General features: G+C 38.7%; 1 protein-coding gene across 3 annotated transcripts in view; it reads right to left on the bottom strand.

The window, feature by feature from the left end:
• Positions 1-26,067, bottom strand: part of DGKI (diacylglycerol kinase iota) — a 100,974-nt gene that overhangs the window by 39,833 nt on the left and 35,074 nt on the right. For 2 of the 3 annotated variants that reach the window (XM_041398594.1, XM_041398595.1), the window contains 7 exons: positions 24,862-24,962; positions 15,383-15,462; positions 13,513-13,557; positions 10,424-10,493; positions 7,937-7,977; positions 6,147-6,274; positions 5,477-5,602 (listed from right to left, as the gene is read on the bottom strand). In XM_041398594.1, coding sequence (XP_041254528.1) covers positions 5,477-5,602; positions 6,147-6,274; positions 7,937-7,977; positions 10,424-10,493; positions 13,513-13,557; positions 15,383-15,462; positions 24,862-24,962 — 591 coding nt within the window. The remainder of the gene's footprint in view (positions 1-5,476; positions 5,603-6,146; positions 6,275-7,936; positions 7,978-10,423; positions 10,494-13,512; positions 13,558-15,382; positions 15,463-24,861; positions 24,963-26,067) is intronic. The other variant, XM_041398596.1, reaches the window with a different exon arrangement.

Raw genomic sequence — 26,067 nt, 5'->3', positions numbered from 1 at the left:
AAACAATTTCTTATTCATTTGCTGTATTCTTATAATCTATTTTCCCTTGCTTTCTTTGAAGTTCTTTTCCTATTTAACACATTTCCCTTCTTCTGAATAATTCTAAGTCTTCTTTACAACACTTTCCCTCTTCTTTGGGTCTACATCTTCCTTTCCAGTGCCAACCCCACATTTTTTACATCACTTTCCTAGCGAGAGGCAGAGTTGCTTCAGGCAAATCTCTCATGCTCCACTTTTAGGTAGTGAGAAAGATGCTATTTGTAAAAGTATCCAAGACAACAGAAGAGAAAGAAAATTGAGAGCTAAGCAAAAAAAAGACACTGCACTGTGCTATAGTCAAATTCCATTATAAGTACTACACAGCAGTGTACAGTAATGGTAATGGTGATTTACACCTTCACTAAAATAAGATTTGTTTGAAAGCAATCAGTACTCATGGAGTCTTGTCTGCAAAATGGAAAGCAATTCTTATAGGTATACAAATAGCTGATTAAACATACACACTTCACTCTTCTGGTATAATTTTATAAAGGCAGCTTGAACTAAATCTGAACCTGAAAATTAATTCAGATTTTGCTATCAAAAACACCAGGGTAGGCAACTCTGCCTATGGAGGAGCTGATGCTGAGTTTTCCAATACACTATTTTTCAGGCAAACCCTTGGATTTTTCAAGTCCTTACCAACCTTTGAAATTTTGAAGATTCACTGTCATCAGGCAATCCTTGCCTTGCATGTTCTGAATCTTTATATTATCTAAGCTTCCACTAAATTAGCATTCTTTCTCCTTCAACATGCAAATTTGTACCCCTGATGCTTATCTCATCTTGTAAGACATGAAGATTTCTCTTTAAAAAATACCCTAAACCACCTTGCAACATCTGTGTTGTCACACTGATTTCCTGGGCAATGATCAGATTCTTGTGGCTGAGTGAAACACTTGGCATTTAGCCTTTTTCTTCTTCCCTCTGAGAAACTAGGTTATTATAGCTTCATAAAGCAATGCCTGGATGGTATTACTAGCTAATTAATGTCTATTTAGTGGAAAGGGCTGCAGCCATCTTCCAGCACCTACAGGCATTTTTTTCTTCCTCTCCCTAACAAGACCAGATGGTATCCTGGCCAGCCTTCACCCACCCTTCACAAGCCATGCACTTGATTCAGAAAATGCAGCCAGCAGCTTGGGAAACACATTACCATCACAGCTGGACAGATGCTAGAAAAGAGCTGGTTACTGCCCTGAATGGTGGGAAAATTAATTACTTCAATTAAAATATGTAGATTAAACCTCTACCAAGATACAGTCACCTTTTCATCTCTGTATGCTGTTGGGGTTTTTATTTTATCAATTTTTCCAGCTCTTGTCATATAACAGGGTGACAAACAATGAAGAAGAGAAATATATGGCCAACAAAAAACACACAGCAGGTTGTAAGGTCTTCTGCATCTCACTGCAGCATTTAATCATAGGATGAAACCACTCATATACAAAGGAAGGGTCCAATTTCCTGTATCAATGCAGTCAGACCAGAATATTTATCTTTTTTCAAGATCAAGCACCTCTAGTCCTAGTAAATTGTCTTCCCAATGTGGGTTTTTTTTTTAAATTGATGCTCCTATTAAACTACAATCTGCCCCAGCTCATGGTTACTGCATCAAGACACTGTTTCATGTCCTGTCCAATCCATCACAGATCAAAGAGCTATCAAATAAGGAAAAACATTAAATGCTATCAACCAACATCTACCTGAAAATAACATTAATTCAGTTAATTGAAAACAAAAGCATCATTTTTCTCTCAGAAAGACCCCTACCTCAAAACCATTATATTCATACTATGCTTTAACCAAACAAGCTGGTGATCAAAAGCAACACCTAACATTAGAATTATTTTTAGATCAGGTATTCTGCTCTCTGCTTTCATTTATTGAAATAATATAAGGGATCATTCACTTTCAAATTTTAAGCTACATTCCCCACTTGTCAGAAATAATTACTTTATCTTAAAGAAGTTTTATATAAATGTGAGTATATGTGAGTATATATATATATATATATGCAATTGCACACATCTATATGTGTATATATAGTGATGACAGATACACTCTAAGCATCCTGAAGCTATAGTATGACCAGATGTTGTCATACCTTGTTTAGGAGAGAATATGACCACTGAGAAAGCACTTCCAGTGTGTCATCTATGACCCCTTCTCTCACACCAAGTCCCCTGTCATTTGCCCTAGGCTATAGGATAACACATTTTGAGCTGCACAATATTTCTGACTGGATAAATATGTTGGATGCTGATGACTCTCAGAAGACCCATGAGAACTCTGTGTACAGGAAGAATTGACTGCTCTGTTCTCTGCCATATCCCTGTTTAGGAATTTTGCTGAAATCCTTTTCTCAAGTTTTAATTGAAAAATAATTTCTGAAGGGACAAATCTCTGCAAAGAACCTGTGAGCAACTTCAGCTACCAAAATATAATCATGTTTTCTAAAGTAGTAATTTTTTCTTTCAAGCGCTATGTTAAAGAAATTTTTTTTAGATTTCTAAGTCAAACATCCAGAAGCTCATCATACTGCAACCCTGTTGCACTCAAATGTTATGAAAACTTTTAGTCACATTGCCACTTTCTATTTTCTTCTACTGGACTCTTGCCTCAGAGTTTAAGTGAAAACCTTCTCGCTATCCTCCTGTATATGCACTACACAGCCTCAAGATCTATTTCTTCCACACTGCCAAAACTGTGCACAGAATGCAAAATGATTCATACCCTGCTAAGCATCTCTGACAGAGTCTCCCCATAGTATCCAGGTTTCTCAAGACCATGAAATTTACCCTCACTGTGCTCCTTTAAGGTGCGGTTGCAATATTATCTGTATTCTGCAGCTGGGAAAGCAGGCACAAAATTTCCATTCATTTTAGTCATACAACCTGAGGCAACAGAAATGCTATTTCTCAGTTTTCAGCCCTCCACACTCTTTCAAAATCTCCTTGTAGTGGCCCCCCAGTAACCAAACCTACTTCACAGTGGACATGCACAGAATGAGCAGCCCATTGTTATCTGGCCACTAGAGAAAAGTTTGTTGTAAATCTTCACCTTTCAGAAATTCTGTCACAGATGCTGAAAAGAGAAGCCTGTCCAACAGGGCATCATTCAGTTGTCTAAAATTTAATAATACCTTGCTGCCTCCACTGAGGTCCCCTGAGTCATCTACCATACATCTTCCACCTTGGCAGCAAGTGAAGCAGTGTCTAAACATATTTCAGAGCTTGCCCACCTATGTAATAACCTGATTAAAGTCAGAATTCTGTATTCTGGAGAGAAACAGACAGAGACCCTTCCCCCATGCCCCTAGCCTGTCTCGCTCATCCCTTACCTATCTGTACCCCATGCCCTCCTCCTTTTCCCATTCTGACTCCCCAGACACCTGGTTATCCTCTGTGCCCTGAACAGCTCCCTTCCTTTAACCCTGTTCCCCAGCCCCTGCACATGCTCCGTCTGTGCTTCTACTCCTTTGGCTCTTGCAACCTCTTTCCCTTGCTCCTTCATACACCTTCTCCTGACCCTCTCCATCTGAACATGACTGATGTTGCTTGCTGCTGGAGAACAGCTAATGAGCAGCACAGTCCCACTTCCCTCAGCCCTGCAGGCAGATCTGCAACCTGAATTAAGCACAGAGAAGCATAACTCCTCTGTGAGCATGTACAGACAGAAACTTTTGAAAGCAGAGCTCTTGAATCTGAGGTGTCTCCAAAGTGCACAAACAACCTCATCAGCAGGGCAAATTTAGGGGTAATTTTCAAGACAGCAAAAGGCATCTCCTTGGTATTATGATGACATTTTACTAAATGTCAAGCTTCCAAAATTTCATTCCAATGAGTTTCATTCCACTACCAGCCCTAACACATCTCAGGAAAGAACCAGTGGATTTATTTATTTGAAGGAAGGTCATTTAAAGGAGCACATTTCTTACAAATCTTGTCTTCAGAAAGAACTGGCTTTTTTTGTTAAAGTTTTTACTAAAAGAAAAATAATCAGTCATAGACTGAGTCTTAGCATGAAAAATTTCAGACAAAAAAATTAAAGTTTAGAGTACTTGTAAAATAAACAATTCCTCATAGTAGGCTGTGCCAGGGACACTTTACTCTGAGCAATGCTAGTAGCTTACTTTGTGCTTAATAAATCCACCAAATGTAATTGTTACAGCTAAGCAAACATTTCCAGTCATGCTATGTAAACAAAATCATTCTTCTTATCAATAAGAAATTAGTCCACATGTTCTCACCATCTCTCCACGCTGCCTAAAACTGTCTAAGCATCATTTTTCTCACAGCTTTGCCAGCTTCAGATTTTGGGCCCTTCCATTCCAGTCTATGGAAAAATGAACCTAAATTCACCATTTTTCACTTTGCAAAGGATATCAAGAACTAATCCAGAATCCCTCAGGGAGGAAACCAGGCAATTTTCTCCTGGCAGTGCTACCTTGATCACCCCTTCTTGCCATGACATCTCCTCCTGACAGCAGTTTCCAATTAGCTGGAAAGTTTCCACTTGGTAGCCACATGGCTAGACAGCCTGCCATCCCCACTGCACCTGTCCCAGGGCTGTAGGCTCTGCCTGCCCTGTACCTTGTAGCCCTCTCCCACACACATCCTGACAGAAAAAAATCTGAAGAAAGGCCACATTGCCACTAATCCTAATTTTTCCATACTATGTCTTAAAAGCTGCCTATAGGGTTGCTGATACAGTAGAACTACAAACACAATTATACATAACATAATTATTGGGGAATGGGGGGAATATGACACCAAATCACAAATAACTTTCAAAGCCAGGAACAGAGTTTTGACAGACATTTCCCATCTAATCTTTGGAAGTGATCCACTGGCAGTTTTGAAAATCTAAAGTGAAATAACCAAAAAGTTGAAAACAATTTCTAACATAGGTAAGCAGAATAAGAGGTATTTTTAAATCAATCTGAACATAGTAGATAGTACTAAGGCAAAATTTTCTTTTATGGGGAAATTATCAAAAAGAAAACCACTGTACAGCCATCCTACATGGTTCAAGATATGAAAACCTTTGCCTACACCTTTGACAGCAAGCAGCAGTTATGCTTTATCACATTGCATCAGAACTACCTTGAGGGTGAATGCTTTGACCTTTCACCAAAACAGTTGCCAAGAAGATTTTCAGGAACTTCAGACATCAAAAATAAGGTATTTTCTTTCAAAATCTTGGATTTAGGTTTATTAAAAGGAGAGGGTGCATAGAGAACAAAACAAAGATAAGCACATAAAATAATGGACAAAGAGGAAGAACAGAAGGGAGAAGCAAAAGAGAAATAGCAAAAAGTATTTGTAATTTCAGCATGTCAGCACAATTCATTAAGCTTAAAGGAGACATTAGGAGTTGTCTGTGGTGACAGGGACTGTGCATCATTAAGCAGAGAAATGCAGAGGGCTCTTACTGCAGCATATGTGTCTGGCTGGCGTCCTTTTGTTTGTCAGGTACCTCATAGTGGGGAGCAATCTTTCCAAGGCCACTGTCACTCAGCATCCTCTTCCGAACCGCAGGGTTCCACCTCTCCGATATTCTAAGGAGAGAAGGAGGAAGAGAAAGGCATTCATATCCCTTGTGTGCTCCACTTGGATGCTGTCTTATGTTTATTGGTTCCCAGCATTTTTCAACCCATAGCAAGTTAAAATAGATTAATTCACTATGAGTGCTGTTCCTAAAGAAGAATAGAAGCATTTCTGGTCTGTCAAGAGGATGATAAGAAACAGAGACACTTCATGATTATTCTTAGGCATTAACGGCTTCAGGGCTTTACGCAGTGGGATCAGAATTCTGACCATGCAGAGAAGTTTGTAACTCAATCGTTAGAGATTTATGGCAGGATTTAGGGTCAGGTGGTGTGAGGTGGTTAAAAGGTGCTGAAGTCCACTAGTCCTGCTGTGTGTTCCAGGAAGCCTAATGGAGTAGATGTTACACTACTGTTCTCCTGTCATTACCACAGCTGGATTTGTTTCTACCGAATACCCGCCCTCCCACAACTTCTAATCCTTCAGAAAAGGGGGCCAGAAAGAGATGTCCATCTCTAATACACCTGATGAAAACTGGATTCCAGCAGCACTCACCCAGTTGCCTGCTCCACTACCAGGTCAGGCATTCCTGGTGGCGTCCCCACCTGCTGAGACATTACCATCTCTGGGTCCAGAATAAAAATCTCGTCCTGCGAAATTTCCGTCACAAAGTGCAAATGTTCCTGTTGGAGTGACACAAGCAACAAATAATGAACCAGCAGCACTGGTCCCTCAAAGTACCCTGCTGCCCTAGAATTGAGTGCATGTTAGGTTCCCTGAAGAATATCAAAGGGACTTTGTATTGAAGTGCGTGCTCATACATACACACACATTAAAACCAATGCAGCAGAAGTCACCAATTTATTTGCCATTAATTTCAAGCCAAACAAGATTCCCCATAATGGACTTTGTATTGAAGTGCGTGCTCATACATACACACACATTAAAACCAATGCCGCAGAGTCACCAATTTATTTGCCATTGATTTCAAGCCAAACAAGATTCCCCACGAGCAAGCTGCACATTCTCAGCAACACTTTAAAGGCTGTTCCTCGATGACTATGCCATTCTGATGAAAGCTGGAGGTCTACCCATAAAGCTGAGGTTTGCTTTTTGAAATGAAGACCAACACCTGAAGTCTCTTCTTTGATGATGGTTGACAGAACTTTTCACTTCTAGATCTCCACCAGTTGTACATTCTGTTTTCACATCTCCATTACCAAAGCTCTCTTTCTCCATCCTTTATTTTGTTATTGAGACTGAATGCTTATTGTTTTTCAAAAAAAACCACTGAGTGTGAGTATGCCTGTCTGTGTAGTGAAATGGGTAGGAAATTTGCCACTGTGCACTGGGACCAACACACAGTATTTAATTTTTTTCCCCACAGAATCACAGGATGAAGGAGTAGGCATTAAAAATGATCATTAGTACAGCATCAAGGTTGGAGAAATGCAGAATAAGCCAAACAGAGTCAAACTGCCCAGTTTAATCTGTAGCAGTATCTTCTTCACCCCTGCCTTCCCAATGTTAGATTACAACATCAAACCATTTGTTTGACTGTGTGAAAAGTCCCACAGTGTCTACATGCAGACACTGAACAGGGGAGCTCTGAACTAAAGTCACAGCTCCCTCTGCTTGAGCTAAAGCACCAGCTGCTTTTGCTAAGAAACTGTAACATGTTCATGTGATTCAGAAACAGCTTACACAGCTCTCAGGGGGACCAGATACAAACAACCACAGTGTGAAATCAACAATTTGCACTTAATGCTGAGCAACTAATTGGCATGTTCTGGCTACAAATCAGAAACACCAAAAGCCCTGTAAAATTTTTAGTGTCTTTTAAAAAATATATTCAGACTGTCAGATCTACGCCACAGGTTTCAATCCAGCAGAGATGCACATTTTTGGGGGATTCCTTGTGACTATTTTGTGCATCTCTGTTCATAATTCTCAAATTGTAACAACACCTTAATTTCCATAGCTATTTCATGGCATACACAAAGACACACACAGGATCAAGACTTCTGATGCCTAAAAGCAACATTGAAAAGATAAATACAAATACATTGGTGCCACACAGATGCCCCTAGTAAGACTTGATAAGGAAAAGAATGGCAGAAAATTCTGATCTGTACCAGACTGGTAGTAAGCAGATACAAGACTTCAGTGAAACATGAATTAGATCAACTGAAAAACAGCCCAGAATTTTTTTCTCCACTTGTCATGAGACATCATGAGTAACCTTTTGCAACAGACAGGAGAATGGCAGATAGTTCATTTTAAGCTGCATCTGATGTAGCTTTAAAAAATAAATCCATAGGAACAAAGAACAAATAAGAACTTACCTGAGATCTGTCAATGCGGTAAAAACGATCAGCAGAAGTTGCTGCATGACAGAGAAACAACAGCAGAAAATAGTCAGAGCAGGACTGCATGGACAAGCTGGGCTGCACTAACATCACTGGGTACTAAAATAACCCCTGTGTCAGGGAAGTCACAGTGGCTCCACAAGAACATAAGTTAATCGCTATATGAGTGGGGTATCTTGGGTCAGTACTGTGACCAGCATCTTTGTCAGTGGCACAGAGAATGGAATCGAGCATGCCCTCAGCAAGTTCCCCGCTCACACCAGCCTTGGTGGAGCAGTGAACACACTGGAGAAAAGGGACACCAGCCAGGGGGACCATGGCATGCTTGAGAGGTGGGCCAGTGTAAACCTCATTTCAGAGTTCAGCAAAGTGCATGATCCTACACAGGAGCCATGGCAGTCCCAGCACACCTACAGGCTGGGCAGAGGAGTGATTGAGAGCGGCCCTATGGAGAAGGACTTGGGGGTGATGGCTGCGGAAAAACTCAGCATGAACCAGCTGGGTGAGCTTTTAGCCCAGAAAGCCAGCCATATCCTGGGCGTCAGTAAAATGGAAAGTGGCCAGCAGGTCAAGGGAAGGGATTCTCTGCCTCTACCCTGCTCTTGTGAGACCCTGCCTGGGGCGCTCTGTACAGTTCTGCTGCCCCCAGCAAAAGGACCTGGAACTGCCAGAGTAAGTCCAGACGAGGGCTGTGAAGTTGATATGGGGACTGGAACACCTCCCTTACAAAGACAGGCTGAGAAATTCGGGGCTATTCAGCCTGGAGAAGAGAAGGTTGCAGGGAGACTTCAAAGCAACCTTCCAGCATCTGAAGAGGTCTACAGGGAGGCTGAAGACAGACTCTTCATCATGAACTCTGGTGACAGGACAAGGAGTAAGGATACAAACTGAAAAAAGGGGAAATTCAGCCTGGATATTAGGAAGAAATAACAGTGAGAGAGGTAAGATAGTTGAACAGGTTGCCCAGGGAACTTGTGAATGCCCTAACACTGGCAGTGTTCAAGGTCAGGCTGGGTAAGGTCTTGAGCAGCCTGGTCTAATGAGAAGCATCCCTGCCCATGGCAGGCAGGTTGGGCCTAGATGATCTTTAAGGTCCCTTCAACTCTTAACATTCTACGATTCTGCAATATTCATATCCCATTAAATGCTGAATTTAAAGATAAGACTTAATGAAACAGCAGTCACTAAAAATATTAACTTAAAATAAATATTTTTAAAATGTATAAAATGGATTTCAGTCTTATAAGAAGAATTGATTACATTAAAATATGTGACAGAAAAAGCTGCTTTGTTCTGATGACAGAATACCAAGCATATACTGAATTTGATGGGTCTAATGGGATTAATTCAAATTCTGAATCTAAAGAAGAATAATATGCTTAGGAGCTCTTTATAAATCAAATGCTCGGCCACAGATATTGACTCTGAATTACCAGTATGTTCAAGGGAAATTTATGCTATTCATGAAAAACACATGAAAATGGGGGGATTCACTAAATAAAGCACATATTATGAATCTTGTCATTGCCAAATAATTTATATTACTAACCCAAAAAGTATTTATCATCTACAATGTGCTTCACCAGATGTGATTTTTTTGTATCTGCTTTGCATTTATTTGGGTGAGTGAAATCAGGTTCATTCACTCTGCAGTTATGACACAAGAGCACAGTGATGTAGCATTGTAGATTTTGGCACTTCACAGGAATATCAAATACTAAAGACAAAAACTGAACACATCTACCCATCCAGCTTTCTCCAAAAACCAAACAGATTCTCACTATGGCTTTTATCAATGTCCCTCATGAGAGACAAGGAATAGTGATTAGAAATTGCCAAGGAAAAATTGGTTTTGCTTTGAGCATTAAAAATTTAAGCCTTCCATGCTGAAGCTTTTATAAAAGCAGATGCCATCCATTTCAGCTGCTAATTCCAGTGCTGTGGAACCTGATGTACGGCCCAGATAAGTCATCTGCTTTGACAAAGTCTGGGTCAAATACAAGTGCAGCTCTCCAGCAGAGTTACAAGGAAAGGGAGGTACATTTCTGTCGCCTAAACACTGCAGTGCCCAAAGACTACAACACCTGCAGAGAAACCAGGCTAAAGAACTCAGCCTTACACCAAGCAGTGAATTGCCACAACTGGCTGTACTCTCAGCTCGGGCAGTGCATGCAATAAAGTCTGCTCTTCACAGCAGAGGCACTGATAAACCAAGCTTCTAACCTGCCTCTGGGGAACGCCTCTCTGTGGCATGAAAAAGCTACAGGACACACTTTGATTGCTAGTTGAAGGGCCTGTTTAATTTTTTAGAGGGGAAAGGGGGGCACTCAGCTCCTTTTTTACCTGCTCAGTGTAACAAGAAGGAACAGGTACCGTTCTCTAGTATTACACTATGAACTATCCTCCACAGGCACACCAGAAGCAGGCAGCATGCTGGCCACAGCAGAAGGGAGATGCACTTACCATCTAGGAAGCACCATCTAGGAGAGAGCCTCTGAACAGAAAGTACTCTGGGGAAAGAGCTTTCCTGGTCCTGGATAGGACGTGAAAATTATGTTATTAAAGAAAACCCAGTAAACTGTTTCTTCTCTGATGAAAAGGACTATTTTCTAGACTTTGACATTTTCATTTTGCTTTCCTGACATTGCACAGTGTGCAAAATCTATATAACCCAGGAACCAAATTAAATTACTGGGGAGGAATTAAAATTTTCTTCCTGATCTGTACTTATCAAAGACTCAAACAGGCTACCCCATGTGTTTTTAGTTCTGACTGGAGAGGTAAAAGCGATCAAAAGGGATCTAAAAGAGCAGAGGATGATAATGGCCCTCCTTCATGCTGCCAGTGAATGGTCAGCCAGATTCCTAAACCTGCTGCATATAACATTTAAACACAAACATATTTGCACAGGGCAAAACAGAGTGGCATGGATCTTTGGCACACACAATTTGTATAGACACAGATTCTAACATTATTCACATCTTAAGCAGTACAATCAGCACATCTGTAAATGTTGTAAATTCAGGTACATGTTGGCTCAAGATTAAACTTTACTCCTCTTTCAGACAGCAGATCACAGAGTAGTATATCAAGTCACACGGCAGGAAAAGAAAAAGTAAAAGCAACAGGAAGGATTTTACTTGATCCCATAAACCTTATTCTCATATACAGCTTATGGTATCCAGCCTCTGTGCATCACAGAGATGGAGACAATGACAGCAAAACATCCCATTAAGTGAACTCTAACTGTACATGAGGAGCAAATAACACATCTCAGGGATTTAATAGAATCAGATTTAAAATACAACTTTGTCTGATACGGGCAAACAGACTTGTGGGATTTTAGGTCTGATTGTATTGCCACTGGAGTGTTTGTCAGAAAATCAAGGATCTCTGAAACCTGCTAGGCTTGCTGGCATTGTGTCTACATGCACAAAGCTTTATGTATCTTAATAATTAGTCCACCTGTGTCGAATGGAGGGGACTGCAACACAAAGGACAAAAGGAAGAAAACATCCAATGGTGTGTACTAAAATGCAGTTTATAAAAAGTGGAGAAATCAGTAAAATTCATATAGTACAAAATGCTGACAAAATGAAGGTAGGAATACTGCTGGTAAGAGTCACAAATTGCACGTTGTGACATACTCCCTCCAAGACTTCATTACAGTTCAACTACAGAACTAGCTTACAAAGTTTCAGGTCCATGAGAATGATATTTTGTGAGCATTAAACTCATTAGAGAAACAAAACAGAATGAGAAAACATTCCAGTATATTTTTTCTCATTTGCACCTTGGTTTGCTAATATTTCTGCTGACTGCCTATGTTTTGAACTGCAGAGGAATCACACAAGAGAATTGCATTTATGAGATTTAAAAGTACCCATGACACTTTATTAGTGAGGTCTGAAGACAGTTCAATCAGCTGAAGCACCCTATTCATGCCCTTTATCCCCCTCTTTTTCCCATTTCTGTAATATGTAGAGGGATATCAACAAATATGGAATAAATCTCAAATTAACCTAATGAGACAATTTGCAGAAATGAACCACTGAGAAAAAAAAAAAAAAAAGGTTACTAGACAAACAAGTACCAAATACAAAACACAGAGAGGGTGCATTTAAAATGTAGAATCATAAAAAATGAATGGTATGTTAGGGATTTCACACTGCTGTGCACTAGAGAAAATGGGTAGGCAACTAATTTATATACTGCTGTAACTGCAGAGGTTAGAGCCAAGCATGGAGCTGATTTCTGACATTTCATATTCTCTTGTACATCTCCCCATATACACAGATTTTGTTCTTCATTTTACCTCAGGCAGTTCTCTACACATGGAGCAGTCAGCAGCCACTTAGGTTAATTCATAATGAGTGGAACAGAATCATATGTGCTGGTTTATTAGTCAATTTGCTAGACACTAACACTGTTCTAAAACCCAGTTCCAGGGTGATGATTGATGGAAATGTCAAGAATATGAAGTTAGCATTGGGTAGGGAAACAATGAAACAAACCATCAACTGATATAAAGAAGGCAAGTCCAGGAAAACATGCCAAATTGCATTTGCTTATAGTGCCTACAGTCAGAGCATCTACAGGCATTCTCGTGAAACTGGAATTCTGCGTCCCTCAAGTAATCATTAACCCCAAAGAAATTATCTGCAATTTTACCACAATTGCTTCCTCTAGGGTGGCTCTCTGTATGCTTCTCAGTGAACTCATTCCTGCTGATGCAACAAGACTTGCATTGTTATTTTTAGGAAGATGCTATCAGTACCATGCAAACTTGTCCTGTGATCCTAAGCACTATGGCAACTGACCATGGTCTGTGCCAAATCTCCATGCTAAAATCAGATAATTTCAGGAGTCAGTAGAGTTAGTCTCACTCAGTTTACTTCCAATTTAAGCACTCTACAATGAATTATTTTACTGAGAGAAATATGCATTCTTGAATGATACTTCCAACAGAAAAGACAAGTTCTGTATTGCATAATTGTAGAATAAAGTTGCAAAACAGAAAGACATAATTTTAAGAACTATCCACCTAAATTAAAACCTATTTGTCTCATGAAGAAAACACACGTGTGCTTAGAATGGACTAAAAAATTACCCTGAGGATTATGTAAAGTCAAGGTAGATGGCTGTCATGTACAGAATTTTTAAGAGACTGGGCCTGCTAAAACACCTTTTTTTCCCTCAGTGATAGACTTTGCTACAACAGCTATGCAATACAACATGTCATTGTTCAGTTTCTCAGACAGAGAAACAATTTTACTTTTGTCGTTCGTCCTACAGGACACATTTTCTCATTCACTTAAATATGGAAAATACTGCTATTGCAATATAACAAGCACCATCAAGCTTTGCTAATTTTAAAGGTGATTCCATAAAACTTGTCCAAGAGAAAGCAGAACTTGCTTCCAATATTTAAGGGTAAATCAGATAATCAGATAATTAGAAATTCTTCTAACATATGGGTTCAAATGCAAAGAGTGTCATTCCCATTTTTAAGCCTCTTTCTGTTCTGATACTAAAAGGAAAGCTTATCTTACCTGATAATGAACTCTTTGTGTAGTAGAGGTTACTGACTGTAGGTCCTAGCAGGAAAATGAAAGACATGGCAATGATGAAAAAGATTGCAGCAACAAGAGCTGTTTGTAGTTCTACTATCTGAAGTGGTTGGGCAAACACAAATCATTTTGCAAGTATTTTTCACTGGTTTTAAGCATTTGAAACAAACTCCACAGAAAAATCAAGGAATGCTCTCACTCAAAGTTCAGATTTGTATGTATTTGGCCAAAAAAATTAGTTTCAAAAAAAGGAGATTACACTAATGTATCTTATCATGTTAAAAAAATCTATTTGTTCCAAGAGAACTGTCTAAATTTACAATGTCAGCAACAAAATTAATGAAAATATGTCAAAAATCTTTAAGACACTTTTGCAAATATTTCTGAGTGATTAATGCACTTAAGAAAATCACTGACAATTCTCTCTATTTTAAGACAACCTCACTCCAAGAAGGTCATATCAGAATGATCCTGACATTTAGCAGAGTTTAGGCATCTAATTTATTTTAATAGACATTTTGTCAAATAGTTATAGCACTTGACACAGTCTGCTAAAGAGCCTGGCCTGCAGACTGTTGCCCTCCAGAAGCATGGAAATTGGCAGAGCTCAGCCAACCTTGGCATCTCTACTCCCAGCAAATGGGACTGAGCCAAATCGAGCACACATGCAAAAATTAGTACAAACCCTGTAAAAGGTTGGAGAAACACAGTTCCTCCACAACCACTATGGGTAATTCAACCAGAATATCTAACTGTGCTTCCTTCAGGGGTTGTACCTAAAACTGCCTGAACTCAGTCTAAGATCACATTTTTAATCTGATGAGGTCATCATCATTAGTATTTCACTGTAATTTTCTGTACTGGATACTTCAAATATGCAGCACCTTACAATATGGATTTATGTCTGATAATTATAGTCACACTCCAGGTCTGAATGAAATGCATCTGATAAAAGGAATCCTGGCTGAAATGCAAAGTGAAAGCCTACAGTGAGATACTAAGTTTCTTGTTGAGACTGCCAGTGTGGAGTTCCAAAATCTATTGAAAGTCAATGGCTCTCAAAGAGTTCAATGGAAGGGATGAGCTTCATAGTTCCTACATAAAATAGATCAACACTTATTGTTATAAGTGTTCATATACAAATTGTTTATAAATGTAATGTCATCAGACTTGTAAATGCTTTTAAAAGCTATCACTAAGAGATTGAAAAAATCAGACAATACATTAATGAAAATCCATTAGTTTTATCACTAAAGGGGCTCACACTTAAAATTATTCAGGTAATGAGGCATTTGGAGTCTGCATTTCCCAGGGTGTATTGTAGAATGAACTCTCATGAGGCAAGGTGTTCAAGAACAAGAGCAAAACCATTGTTAGCTGTTTGAACACCCATTTCTCTGTTTTTGAAAATATCTAGTTGATATTTGCTGTGTTTAGTGGTGTCTCATATTACTCCATTATTAGAGAACTACATTTGCATAATTAGACCCACTCAAATACCACAGTGTTTATCCTTGCATAACATACTTTCTAATCCATAATTTATGTCATTTCAACAAGGTATATGGAAAGTCCTAGTACTCCTTTATAAATCAAGGAGAAGTAAACACATGCATCCACTTCAATTCTGTTATAATTTAAAAAGAATCAGTATGATTTTTAATTTCCTGTTTAGGGAATATTTTTCAGTACTTTTGTTATCATATCTTAATTCTAGAATTTTGGTTTCAATGGTAGGCAAATTGCAATACTCTTGATACATATTTGTTGCAACTATTAGACCCCTGCACTCAGAACAGAATGAACCATAAAATAGGTTTGTGAGTGATACCTGAATTCACAAAAACCTCACCTCTTGCAGACGGTCAATGTACATACGACAAGTCTCCAAGTCACAATCTCCTCGTATGACTATGATCCCTAGGGGAATGGCTGAAAAAATCCAAAACAAAGAAAAACCTCTTTAACCGAAGTCTCTTGAATTGTAACAGACTTGCAATGGTTTCCAATGTTGTTTTTTTTTCATATCCTCATGAAAGCTTTCTGCTATCTGCACCTTAGCAGTTATGTAAAAGCCAGAGCATATGAATCATCATCAGTTTCACCCACTTATAATTATCAAATATTTCATTTTCAACCACCTTTCATGAAAGAAGCTAAAACATATTCAGTTAAATTGAATACTTCATTTTCAGATCTGAACATCAAATATTGTTTGTAAAACAAAGGAACGTACCCCAGAATAAGAGTTATGGGGGGCACTCTTGTGTCTTGAAATAAGAGTGATATTTCATTCTCAGTACTCAAAGTCTACAAGTTTAAAGCAATGTAAATCACAGCCTGATGTCAGGGAAAACTATCCAATGCCAGGTTATTTTTATCTAAGGCTGCTTTTAAACCAAAACAGATATTATTCCTTCTACACACAGAATCAACATATTTCCGTATTTAGTCAGACGGGGGAAAAAAAAAGATAACTCATGAAAATGCAGCAAAACCTTTCAGGTTAGGGCCAAATTTTTAATAACAGGAAATCGAGTTTTTCACATTTTTTCTGTTCTTGCCACCAAAGAGTCCAAAACAAAATCACAAAAAGAAAAATAAACAATAAGAAATACAATAAAAGATAAAAAAAGTGAGTCCACAAGAAAGATACCAAGAGAGCTACCTACTAAGATCTCATTAAATAAAAAGAAAGCAAGTGAAAACTCTTGAGTACCTAATTTTGTGAAAGTGAATCACTGAATTAAGTTCTTTTTTTCTCCCTGAAGGGTCTTTAATCAAATAATGGCCAAAAAATTTATGGGAGCAGCAGGAAAGATATTTAAATCCTCACATGAAATATTCCAGAAGCAGAACAGAATATCAACTCATAAACAATTTTGATAACTGGATAACGAGCAGCAACATAAAATCACCAAGGTTTCTGAGATAAACAGAAAACACAACAGTGCTGCAACCCTTCCTGCTGTTGAAAAGGAGTTGATTAAGTGGGAGAGATGTGTTTAAATACTTACAAGTTCTTCATTCTGATAAGAGAACAAGACAGTGCTAAAAGACATTGGGGAAGACAGCTCCTATTTTTCTGGTTCACCAAAGCCTGAATCACAGAGAGGAGCTCAGTGGTTTCCAGGGAGAAGAGCTGGGGAGCACCTGCTGCAGTCAAGGTCACTGTGGACTTCAGAGGCCAGCACAGGGCTCAGCAATGCTGCCAGAATTGTGCTTGGAAAGCAAATTGAACAGCAGAACAGCTACAGACCCAGGAAAATAGGAGGCAGGGGAAAAAATGCTGGAGTAAGAACAAGAACATAAAGAAGGAATAGGCAGGAAGGAAGAGGTCACACATCTGAAACAACACTGACACCCAACAGTGATGACAGTCCCCCTGCACATTTTCAGAGGAGCCAGGTGGAAGCAGTGCTCATGGAGACCTCTGAGATTCTTTCACTGCAGAACAGAGACTGAGAGACAAGCAAGTGGAAGGAGGGTCAGAAACAGTTTGTTGCTTCAAACACCCCAGTGCTCTGGGTTACAGACTGATTCTCTTTTCTCAGTATTTATTGTTACTTAACCTTTTTGGCAGAAGCCCCTTAAGCTCTTTGCAGAGACTTCTTAATGGCTATCTACATTCAATTAAACAGATTCCTTTGCAGCCCTTACTGAAAGAAGTGTGTTACATTCATTTATAGCACTAAAAACTGAATTGTAGCAGACATGGCTACACCTCCAACAGCTACAGAGCACTAGGAAGTTACAGCACTGGCTCACAGACTGTCATCACAGATTTTTTTCTCTCTTCTCTACACTAAACTAAAAGCTTTGACTTGATAAAACAACACAGATGACAGAATTGAAATCCTTAACTATCAGCATTCCCAACAGACCAAAAGAAGAGGACCTTAAGACATTTGTAGTTGTAAAGAAATACACCAAAATATCTAAAAAGAAAAAAACTAGCATGCAATAGATATCTTAGTGGTGGTACTTTGTGAGTCTCATCTAATGATTGAAGAAGTAGTGATTCACAGCTTTAATTAAATTATGTGATACTGATACTGGTTCTTAGTGGTCAACGAACAGTTCTGAAACTCTGGGCTGTGCGACTTTGTCCTTAAAAAGAAAAGTTATGCCTTAACTGTTTGGAAATAGTGAATTAGCATGATCTACGGCATTTGGGGTCAATAGTTAGCAAAGGTGCAATGTGTGAGGTGGGTCTCAAGTGGTTCCATTCCATATGGTTCATGGCCTTTTAAAAGCTTTTAAAGTCATTACTGGATAACACTACAGTATATGCTAAAATGTTTCTTCCCAATTTTTGTTGTTGTTGTTCATTTGTTGCTTGGTTGGTTTCTTTCGCAAGACCCATTTGGCTTTCAGCAAGGAAAATGTTCACAGCCCTGATTTTTATAATTAACCACAATAAGCAATCAAAATGCACCACACAGTCAGGACTTACAGAGTGCTTCACAATAGTTGCTGTTCTAAAACAAAAGCAAATGCTTAGTGACTGATAATGGGATAGAAACTCTGGGGTTGCTGCTCATTCTACAAATAGTGCAATAGCGTGCAATAGAGGCAAAATTAGTTAATTTATGATAAATCAATTAAAGGCCAAGTCAACGTGCATAGTAGACAGTAACATTGTGGGCACTTTCATCCAGGACTAAAGGAGCCTCTGCATTTGCTGTGTGGATGAGGATGTGGACAATACAAATCCCTGTGGGGCACAGGGATTACTGGATATGCCAGGAGAGAGGTGGGAGTGCAAACACATTAAGAGCACAGGCACTACAAAACAACTTTCCATGTACCCACACACTGATATGTTCACTCCTGTGAACATAGGGATAAACCCACACACGTGACTATGCCAAAAATAAGGAACAGTCTCAGATCATGAGCCAAGCCACAGCACTCAAGTGCCAGATATTTTTCTCCTGAGGCGCCTGCTCTTCTGGCCACTTGCATCCATGTCCCAGTTCCTTTGTGCTCCCTGAATGACAAAAAAGGATTTTGATCGGGCAGCTGTGATGAGCAGCAGTGCAAGAACCCAGGAAATGAGACAGGCAGACAGTTGCTTCATAATCTGAACCAGTACTGCAGAAGGGTTTTTGTTCCTGGCAACACTAACCAAAACCAAGGATCAGCAGGAGAAGGGTTGGGCAGATGCAGCAGTATGGCCAGCCTGGTGTTCTAATTAACTGCAAGATTAGGAGTGATTTCCTAAGTCCTCATGAAATTAGCTGTGGAATTTATAAGCAACAAACAAATCTTCCACCTATTAAGTACCCATTATGCTGAATACCTAGGGCTAGTGAACTCCTTAATAGTATTGAGGACGCAAATGAAGGAAGCCCAAACATACTTACATTTATTATAAAATTCAATTAACTTACCTGTTTATTGTTATGAAAGGATTCAATTTGTGATCTTAATACCATGATAAACCCACTCAAATCCCAAACAAAACAGCCTTGAGACAGAGCATTACAGTAGATGCAAATGCCAGGAAAATTCATTCTGATTCTGACACACCTCAGGGGACAGGGAAGATTAGACAATGAACTGTAAATGTTTAATGTAACAAATAAAGGATCCTCTCTACTGAATATGTCATAAGTAAGCCATTTTCCTAAAGGGCTTCCACTGATATTAAGAATATGAAGGACCAAGCAAATACATGGTAGAGAATTATAAAATATTCAGACATTTTTATTAAGAGGTCTGGCTTTTGCCAGTGTAGTTTTAGTAAAACTGAGTTTGAATAAAAGGATTTTCTTACCACACAAATCTAAGTCACGTATCTCTTCAGATCCCTTCTGTTTATTATACTGAAAAAAAACCCCAATTCTCTCTAGGTTCATTGGCTACTAGTTTTTTAGCCCACTTGCAAAATCCTCACATATAAGGAGGTAAAACATATTGGAGGTTATAAGATTAAACCAGACCATATTTGAAAAGGCTCCAGTCTCTCAGTGATTTTTCCAATATCCTGCCAAAAGCAAAGAAGTTGCCAAGTCAAAGGAGGAGAGAGCCTATGCCAAAAACCACACAAAAAGGAATAGATTATAGAAAAAAAAATTGAAGAGCTGGGAATTGAAGCTGGCTGGGAATGGATATTGGGAGTAAGAGATGACAGCAGAGATCTAGATAAACAACACATAAGTATTTAGGGTAAAGAAAAAGAGCAGGAACCTTTGCTGTGAGGTCTGCAGAGACAGACTAAGACAGGCAGGAAGGATGTGTGTGGGATGAGCTATCCAAAGGGGACAACCAGGACTAAAAATGTAAGAGGAAATCAAATCAGGAAAGTGCTAAGGAAACATGCAAGTTGAATATGGACAGAAGAACCTCACAGAAAAGCCAACATGAGAAAGACAAACTACAGTGTGATTTCCTGGAAAGTTTAAAAAGGAACTTAATATTCTCACTTCTACCCACTTTTCTAAGGTAAATATAAATTTTTATAAAGTTATCAATTTTATATAAATATAAATTTTATAAATGCCTATCTCTTCTAGTTTAAAGAAGATGACAAACTTAACACATGACAATTTCCCACTAGCTCAAAAGGCAGAGGACTGTACTGAATATGCCCTGTGAGGTGTCAAGACAAGGTAGATTTATATTAGATATTAGGAAGAAATTCTCTACAATGAGAGTGGCAAGACACTGAAATGGGTAGCCCAGATAAGTGGAAGATGTCCCCATCCCTGGGAGAGTTCAAGGTCAGGGACTTTGAGCAGCCTGTTCTAGTGGAAGAGGTCCCTGCCCACAACAGTGGGTTGGAACTAGATGATTTTTAAAATTCCCTTCCCACTCAAATCATTCTATGATTCATAACCTCATTATATGAAATTTCAATGGCTTGGCTTTACTCCTTCCCCCAACCTCAGAGAACAGCAATTTCCAATATTTAACTCACTACTGGCTTCTGATCCTCTTGCTTTCATTTTGCTGGGAGGCTTTCAGCAATCCATTCAAGCCCTCTCAGTTTCAGATCTTATGAAATCACCATGATGAAGAAATATCTAAATTAGCTAATTCGTGCACAACATATATTGACAAAACAAAGTTTTTAGAGCAAGGCGCTGACTTCTAAGCAGAGTGAAGGTAATGTTGTCTTTTATGGATCTTCCACCATGTGCCCAAAGAGATCTGACAAATAAATGCCCATTGGTGCATCCTTTACAGGATGAAAGAGAAGGTTGGTACCTGCACAACCTGCCTTGTCTAAATCCATCCAGCTCAAAATTGCTTCCCAATATAAGCATATTTCCTTTGTGGCTCATCAGGAAGTCTTCTGCTCCCTGCTTTTATATTACATATTCAGGATATAAATGCCAAATCCTAAGTGTTGGCCCTTTCTTACTTAGCTAGCTGTTCAAAATCACATGAGCTAGTCTCCAAATTAGCTTCACCTGTGATATCCCTACATTTTAAAGAGTCTGAATGCCTTTGGTAGATCAAGGATTCTAAGTGCTTTTCTGGTATGAGGAAGCTACAGTATTACTGTACATGTACACATCAGAACGACTCACAACCTTGTCAATCTGTGTACCCTCATATATCTGATAAGAACTCCTAGGATGATCCCAAAACCCTCAAGTAACCCACAGATATTAGAGGCACACACATTATAGACATTTAACTACACATAATCAAACAGACAAGAATTCAAGGTTAAGATCCCATCATGTTACAGCATCATGCACACACACAGAGCAAGGAGGCTGCACAGAAGAGGACTGTTAGGTTACAGACAGGTCAATCATTAAACACATGGAACTAAATTTTCTCTTAACATTTCTTGAGTCTAGTGTGACATTTTGTTCTAGAGGACATAAGGAGTAGCTGCATCTGTGTAAAATAAAGTATGGGAAACCTAGAGGTGACACAGGGCTGAGAGTTATTTCTGATACTGTCATCACTGCAATTGGCTATGATTCCTCCTTAATCTTAGTGGTACTGAGGAAGCTAAGATTATTCTTCATGCCTAGGGCACACACAACAAGTTAAGGGCAGTAAGGGCTGACATACCCTATTAAAAAATCCCACAACTGTTCAGTTTCTGCTTATGGTGAGTTATTTCACTGGTAGATTTTTATGATGCATATCTGAAATGGTGTTGCTAGGAAAAACTAAGAAGCACTGAAGCTCACTAGGCCACTGTCTAGCTTACGTTTGGTTTGTTTGTTGCTTTTTTTTAAACATAATTAGTTTCCGCATATGCCTCCTTTGTTAGGAAATTCTTAGTTATATTGGAAAGGAGAAAATAGGGTCTCACACAGAAAGATTTTGCTGTCTTAAAAATAACTCAATTGTTCACCCACAGTGCTGCTTTGGATCACATTTTACAGGAAGCCAGAGAGAGTGCACACAAGACAAGCAGGCAGCAGAGACAGAAATAAATTCTGTGCACCTAGAAACATCAGTCCACCTCACTTCTTGAGTAAGATAATCTTAGTTAGGGTCATTGTAATGTACAACTCTCATATTGGTCAGAGATGGTAAAGCTTGTGACTAAGGTGACAAGTGCTTAGGACATGAATAAGGAGGTGTTAGAAAAGACAATTACATTTGCAGTGAAGAATATTACAACATAACTAAAATGCCAACATATATCCCTTTCTTAAAATGCTGCATTGAAGCATTCATCCCTCCTCACTGAAGGATCAATAAGCACCTTCTGTACCATCATTAATCATCCCCCACACAATACTGAGATGCTGACAGAAGAAAAGAAGGAGCAAGGGGAGGGAAGAAAGGGACAATTCAGAAACAGCATCTGGGTTAAATGCCAGCTGCATTGACAAGAAAAGTAGAAAACAGAAGGAGAATGAGCTAAGGACAGTCATGCCCTTCAAAGGACAAAATGACATCCTTTAATTGTTCTGGAGGCTTTCAAAATGAAGTGTCTACCTCCAGCAGAGTGAAGATTAATCTTCATGGAACATTTTGTATCATGAGCTCTTCTATATCAGGAAGACAATCTTAGGTGAAATAGTTGATAGATTCAAATCAGTATTACAAGCAAGCAAGCATTAATGTATTCACTGTGAGTTAAAATTATCCAGATTATTACAGTGAGGTCAGAGCTTTCAAAACTGTATTATGGAGACATGTAAGAGGCAAAAACCTGAATAAGTTCTTTGCTATTTTTCCTTCAGTGGTAACTCCTTATTAACTGGCTTCCTTTTCCTGTTCAGATTGTTGTGAGATTCTGCTTTTTTCTCAAATTATTTAGGGAGGTTGAACTGGTTTTAATCCATGTGGATGGAGAATGGATATTAAGTATAGCATTCTGGATTCAGTTGTAGGTATTCTCCCAAAGCCTGAACAAGTACATAAACCTGGTCTCCTGCAAACAACTAGTGAGACATCCATACACACAAGAGCTACAGTCTCGCTGAAAGAAACCAGCACTTCTTTGGTAGCAACTCCCCAGTAAAAGAGGCATTTAAAGTTATATAAACAGATAAGTAGACTTATGATCACCAGTGTACCGTAAAAATTACATGCTCTCTCACAGGACATTACTACTATAAAGGCTAAGGTGAAGTATCTTTTCTGCTCTCTTTTAGGAAAATGAGGATATTTGCTTTCTCATATTCTTACAGTAAGTAACAACAGCAATGCACAAGCATTACTGTGACAGTTAAAAGAGGACTGGTAGGAATAAACAACTCATGGAAAAATATCTAGAGAGGACCACAGTCCAGCTATGCTATATTTTCATGCATTAACTTCAAAGATTCAAAAGGGTTTTATTACAAATGAACCACCAATGTCCAAAATCAATCATTTTAACTCTTGATGAACAAATATCTGTTTTTTTGTATGATAACCTCTTAAGCACACTCCTACTGAGTGATCAAATCCATATGAAATCTAAAACCAGGATGTTAGATCAGTTGCTGGCATTTTTTTATAATCTTATCATTATGAAATTGGCAGGTGACAAATAAGATAAATATACAATTACCACTGCAGTGACAACAGTGTAAGAAATTGTATGTTTTGTCAGAATATGTAATGACTCCTAAGGACAAAAATCATGCTAACTATAGACACAGAAAATTTGCATCCATACTAAGGATGGATAAGAATAGCTCTCCTCAGATGGGAAACCCTCAAATGAACCAAGTTGTTTCTGGCAGTGTTGGGGAGTTGTGTGTTCAGTGTGGCCTGAAATCTACTCAATGCCAAACTCTCAATTTGAACTTGAAGCAAGTTCTGCTCCAGTCAGGAATAATCCTGATCCTGTTAAAATTCTTCTCAGTCCAGTGAAGAAGGCTTTGTTTACTTTAAATATTACCAAAATCCAGTAACTTCAGTTAAGGCTGTCAAGACCTATATTAAAATTTAAGCTATTTAAATTCTTTTGGTGTAAGGAGAGATGGTAGATTGAGGAGGGGGGAGACTGGAAGAGTGAAATGGAAACAGTTTAACTATCTTCCAACAAGACGATAAGCAAACCAATTAAAAGGATTGTCGTCCTGTAATTACCAGAGCACTCTGTATTGCAGAGGGAACTGAAGCTCTGTTGCACAACAAACACTTATGCTTGTAATTTAATATGAATAATGAGCCAGATGCGTAACAAGACTATTAAATTGTTATCACAAGTAGCCCTGTCCCTCATTGATTAATGACTCTGTGTGTCACCAAGGAAAGAAATTCCATTTTTAAGTTCAGATTGTCATCATCAATGTTGCCAAAGCAACCACTGTCTGCTTTTGACTTACCCATAAACACAGCAATTAAACCATTACATGAGGAAACAAAACAGTGATTATTCTCAGAAAACTGAAAGCTGATAAAGAATAAGGGTGTGGGGAACCCAGATTTGTTCCCCAAGATAAATGTACCTGTGCAAGAACCATGTTCCAGGTCTGTGCACATTCTCAATATCAAATATATCATAGTGTCCCACTCAGCTTGAAATCTGATGCTAATCATAAAATCTGTTACAGTTTCATATACTAGAAACCCAGCAGAAACAACAGAAAGATATGAATAAAAAAATACCCTGTGTGCAGAACATTACTTATTTTACTGTAAATATAATCACAGGGCAGAAGCATGGGTAAATAAGAAGGCAGGAGAAATCTGTATACATGATCTCTATAGAGGTTATTTATATAGAGAGAACATTTATACATATGCACATATAGATGAGCGTACTCTCAATATTACTCATCCAAATGCTTGACTCTGTATTTGGGGGTTTTTGTTGTTATTTTTGGAGTAGGGGTTGTCTTGGTCAAAGTAAGATTTGTACAGAATGTTCTATCAAAAGCAGCTACAATCTGGCTTCTTCCAACTTACAAGCTTCCCGGAGTTTTTCTTTGTCATAATGTAGCCCCTCGTATTCTTGTAAATTAATCCTGTTCACTCTGATCCGCAGGCGATCTGGGATGGAATGAGGACTGCAAGAAAACAAGAAAGAAAAGTTCCTTTACTAGAAAAGTAAAGGAAAACAGGATATGAAGGGAATTCAATCTTCTCTGAAAGAAGAAAGTGCACAAGCCTCTTCAAAAGTGATCCACATCCCCACAGGCCTATTCCTGCATTTAAAATTATGACTATCTACTGCACAACAGCATAGATATTACACCTTAAATAATAAACAAGATCAGAATCCTGTTTGCTGTTTGTGTGATCTGAAACTGCAATGGTTTTTCCTGAATTTTTATACCTCCATGAAGCTACCCTGCCCTTGTCCAGTTTGACTTTGTGTAGATTCTTAGAGCCCTACCACAGCCAGTACATAGATCTGCCAACTTGAATTTCAAGACACAGAAAGATGCTTCTTGGGAAGTATCTCAGGACAACCTCTGCCCATGAGAGCATCTACACAACATTACTGAAGGATCCTGATCCAGCATCTCAGGTCTGAGAAACAGTCAACAAAAATGTGGCTAAGAGCCAGATTTCGAAAGTTGTGAGTCTAATACTCAAAACCCAGGAGGACTTTTAAAAGCAAGAAGCAGTATGGCCACCTCACTTTTACAGAATTTAGTCTGATTTAGATACCCCAACTACTGATAATTTTGAAAGACTCAATAGGTCAGTATCTAGAAATTGAGTGTTCATATACTTAATATGAAATATCTATATAAATATGGATAGAAATTTGTCAAGAAAGGTTTTCTTTTTCATTTCACACTAGTTTCTACCTTAATATAACTTTTGGTTTTTTTAAGTTTAGCTAGATTGTATACAAATTAATTTAGCCACACTTGCATCTTCCACTTTTAAAGAAAGAGAGACAATCTGTGTATTATAATGCATGTAGCAAATGTCTGTCCTATAGGAACTCAGCCCCAGGTCAGTTAAAAGTAGATTACTCATTCTGTGCTTTTACCAAAATACTGTCTATATTTTCTGTTTTAATCTTGTCAGTACCAGGACTCTGCCTACAATAATATTGTCTAATACATGCTGCCTTTTCAAAGACATAATGCTGTGTACTCTCATAAATATACAGTTTTGCTTCTTTCTTTGTCTCAGTTTTAAACTATCTGATTTATA

This window comes from Onychostruthus taczanowskii, unplaced genomic scaffold (genome assembly GCF_017590055.1).
Source record: "Onychostruthus taczanowskii isolate IOZ18803 unplaced genomic scaffold, ASM1759005v1 scaffold15, whole genome shotgun sequence".
NCBI classification, from domain to species: domain Eukaryota; kingdom Metazoa; phylum Chordata; class Aves; order Passeriformes; family Passeridae; genus Onychostruthus; species Onychostruthus taczanowskii.
Note: the sequence above shows the minus strand (reverse complement) of the source record. Positions and strands in the feature narration are given on the sequence as shown.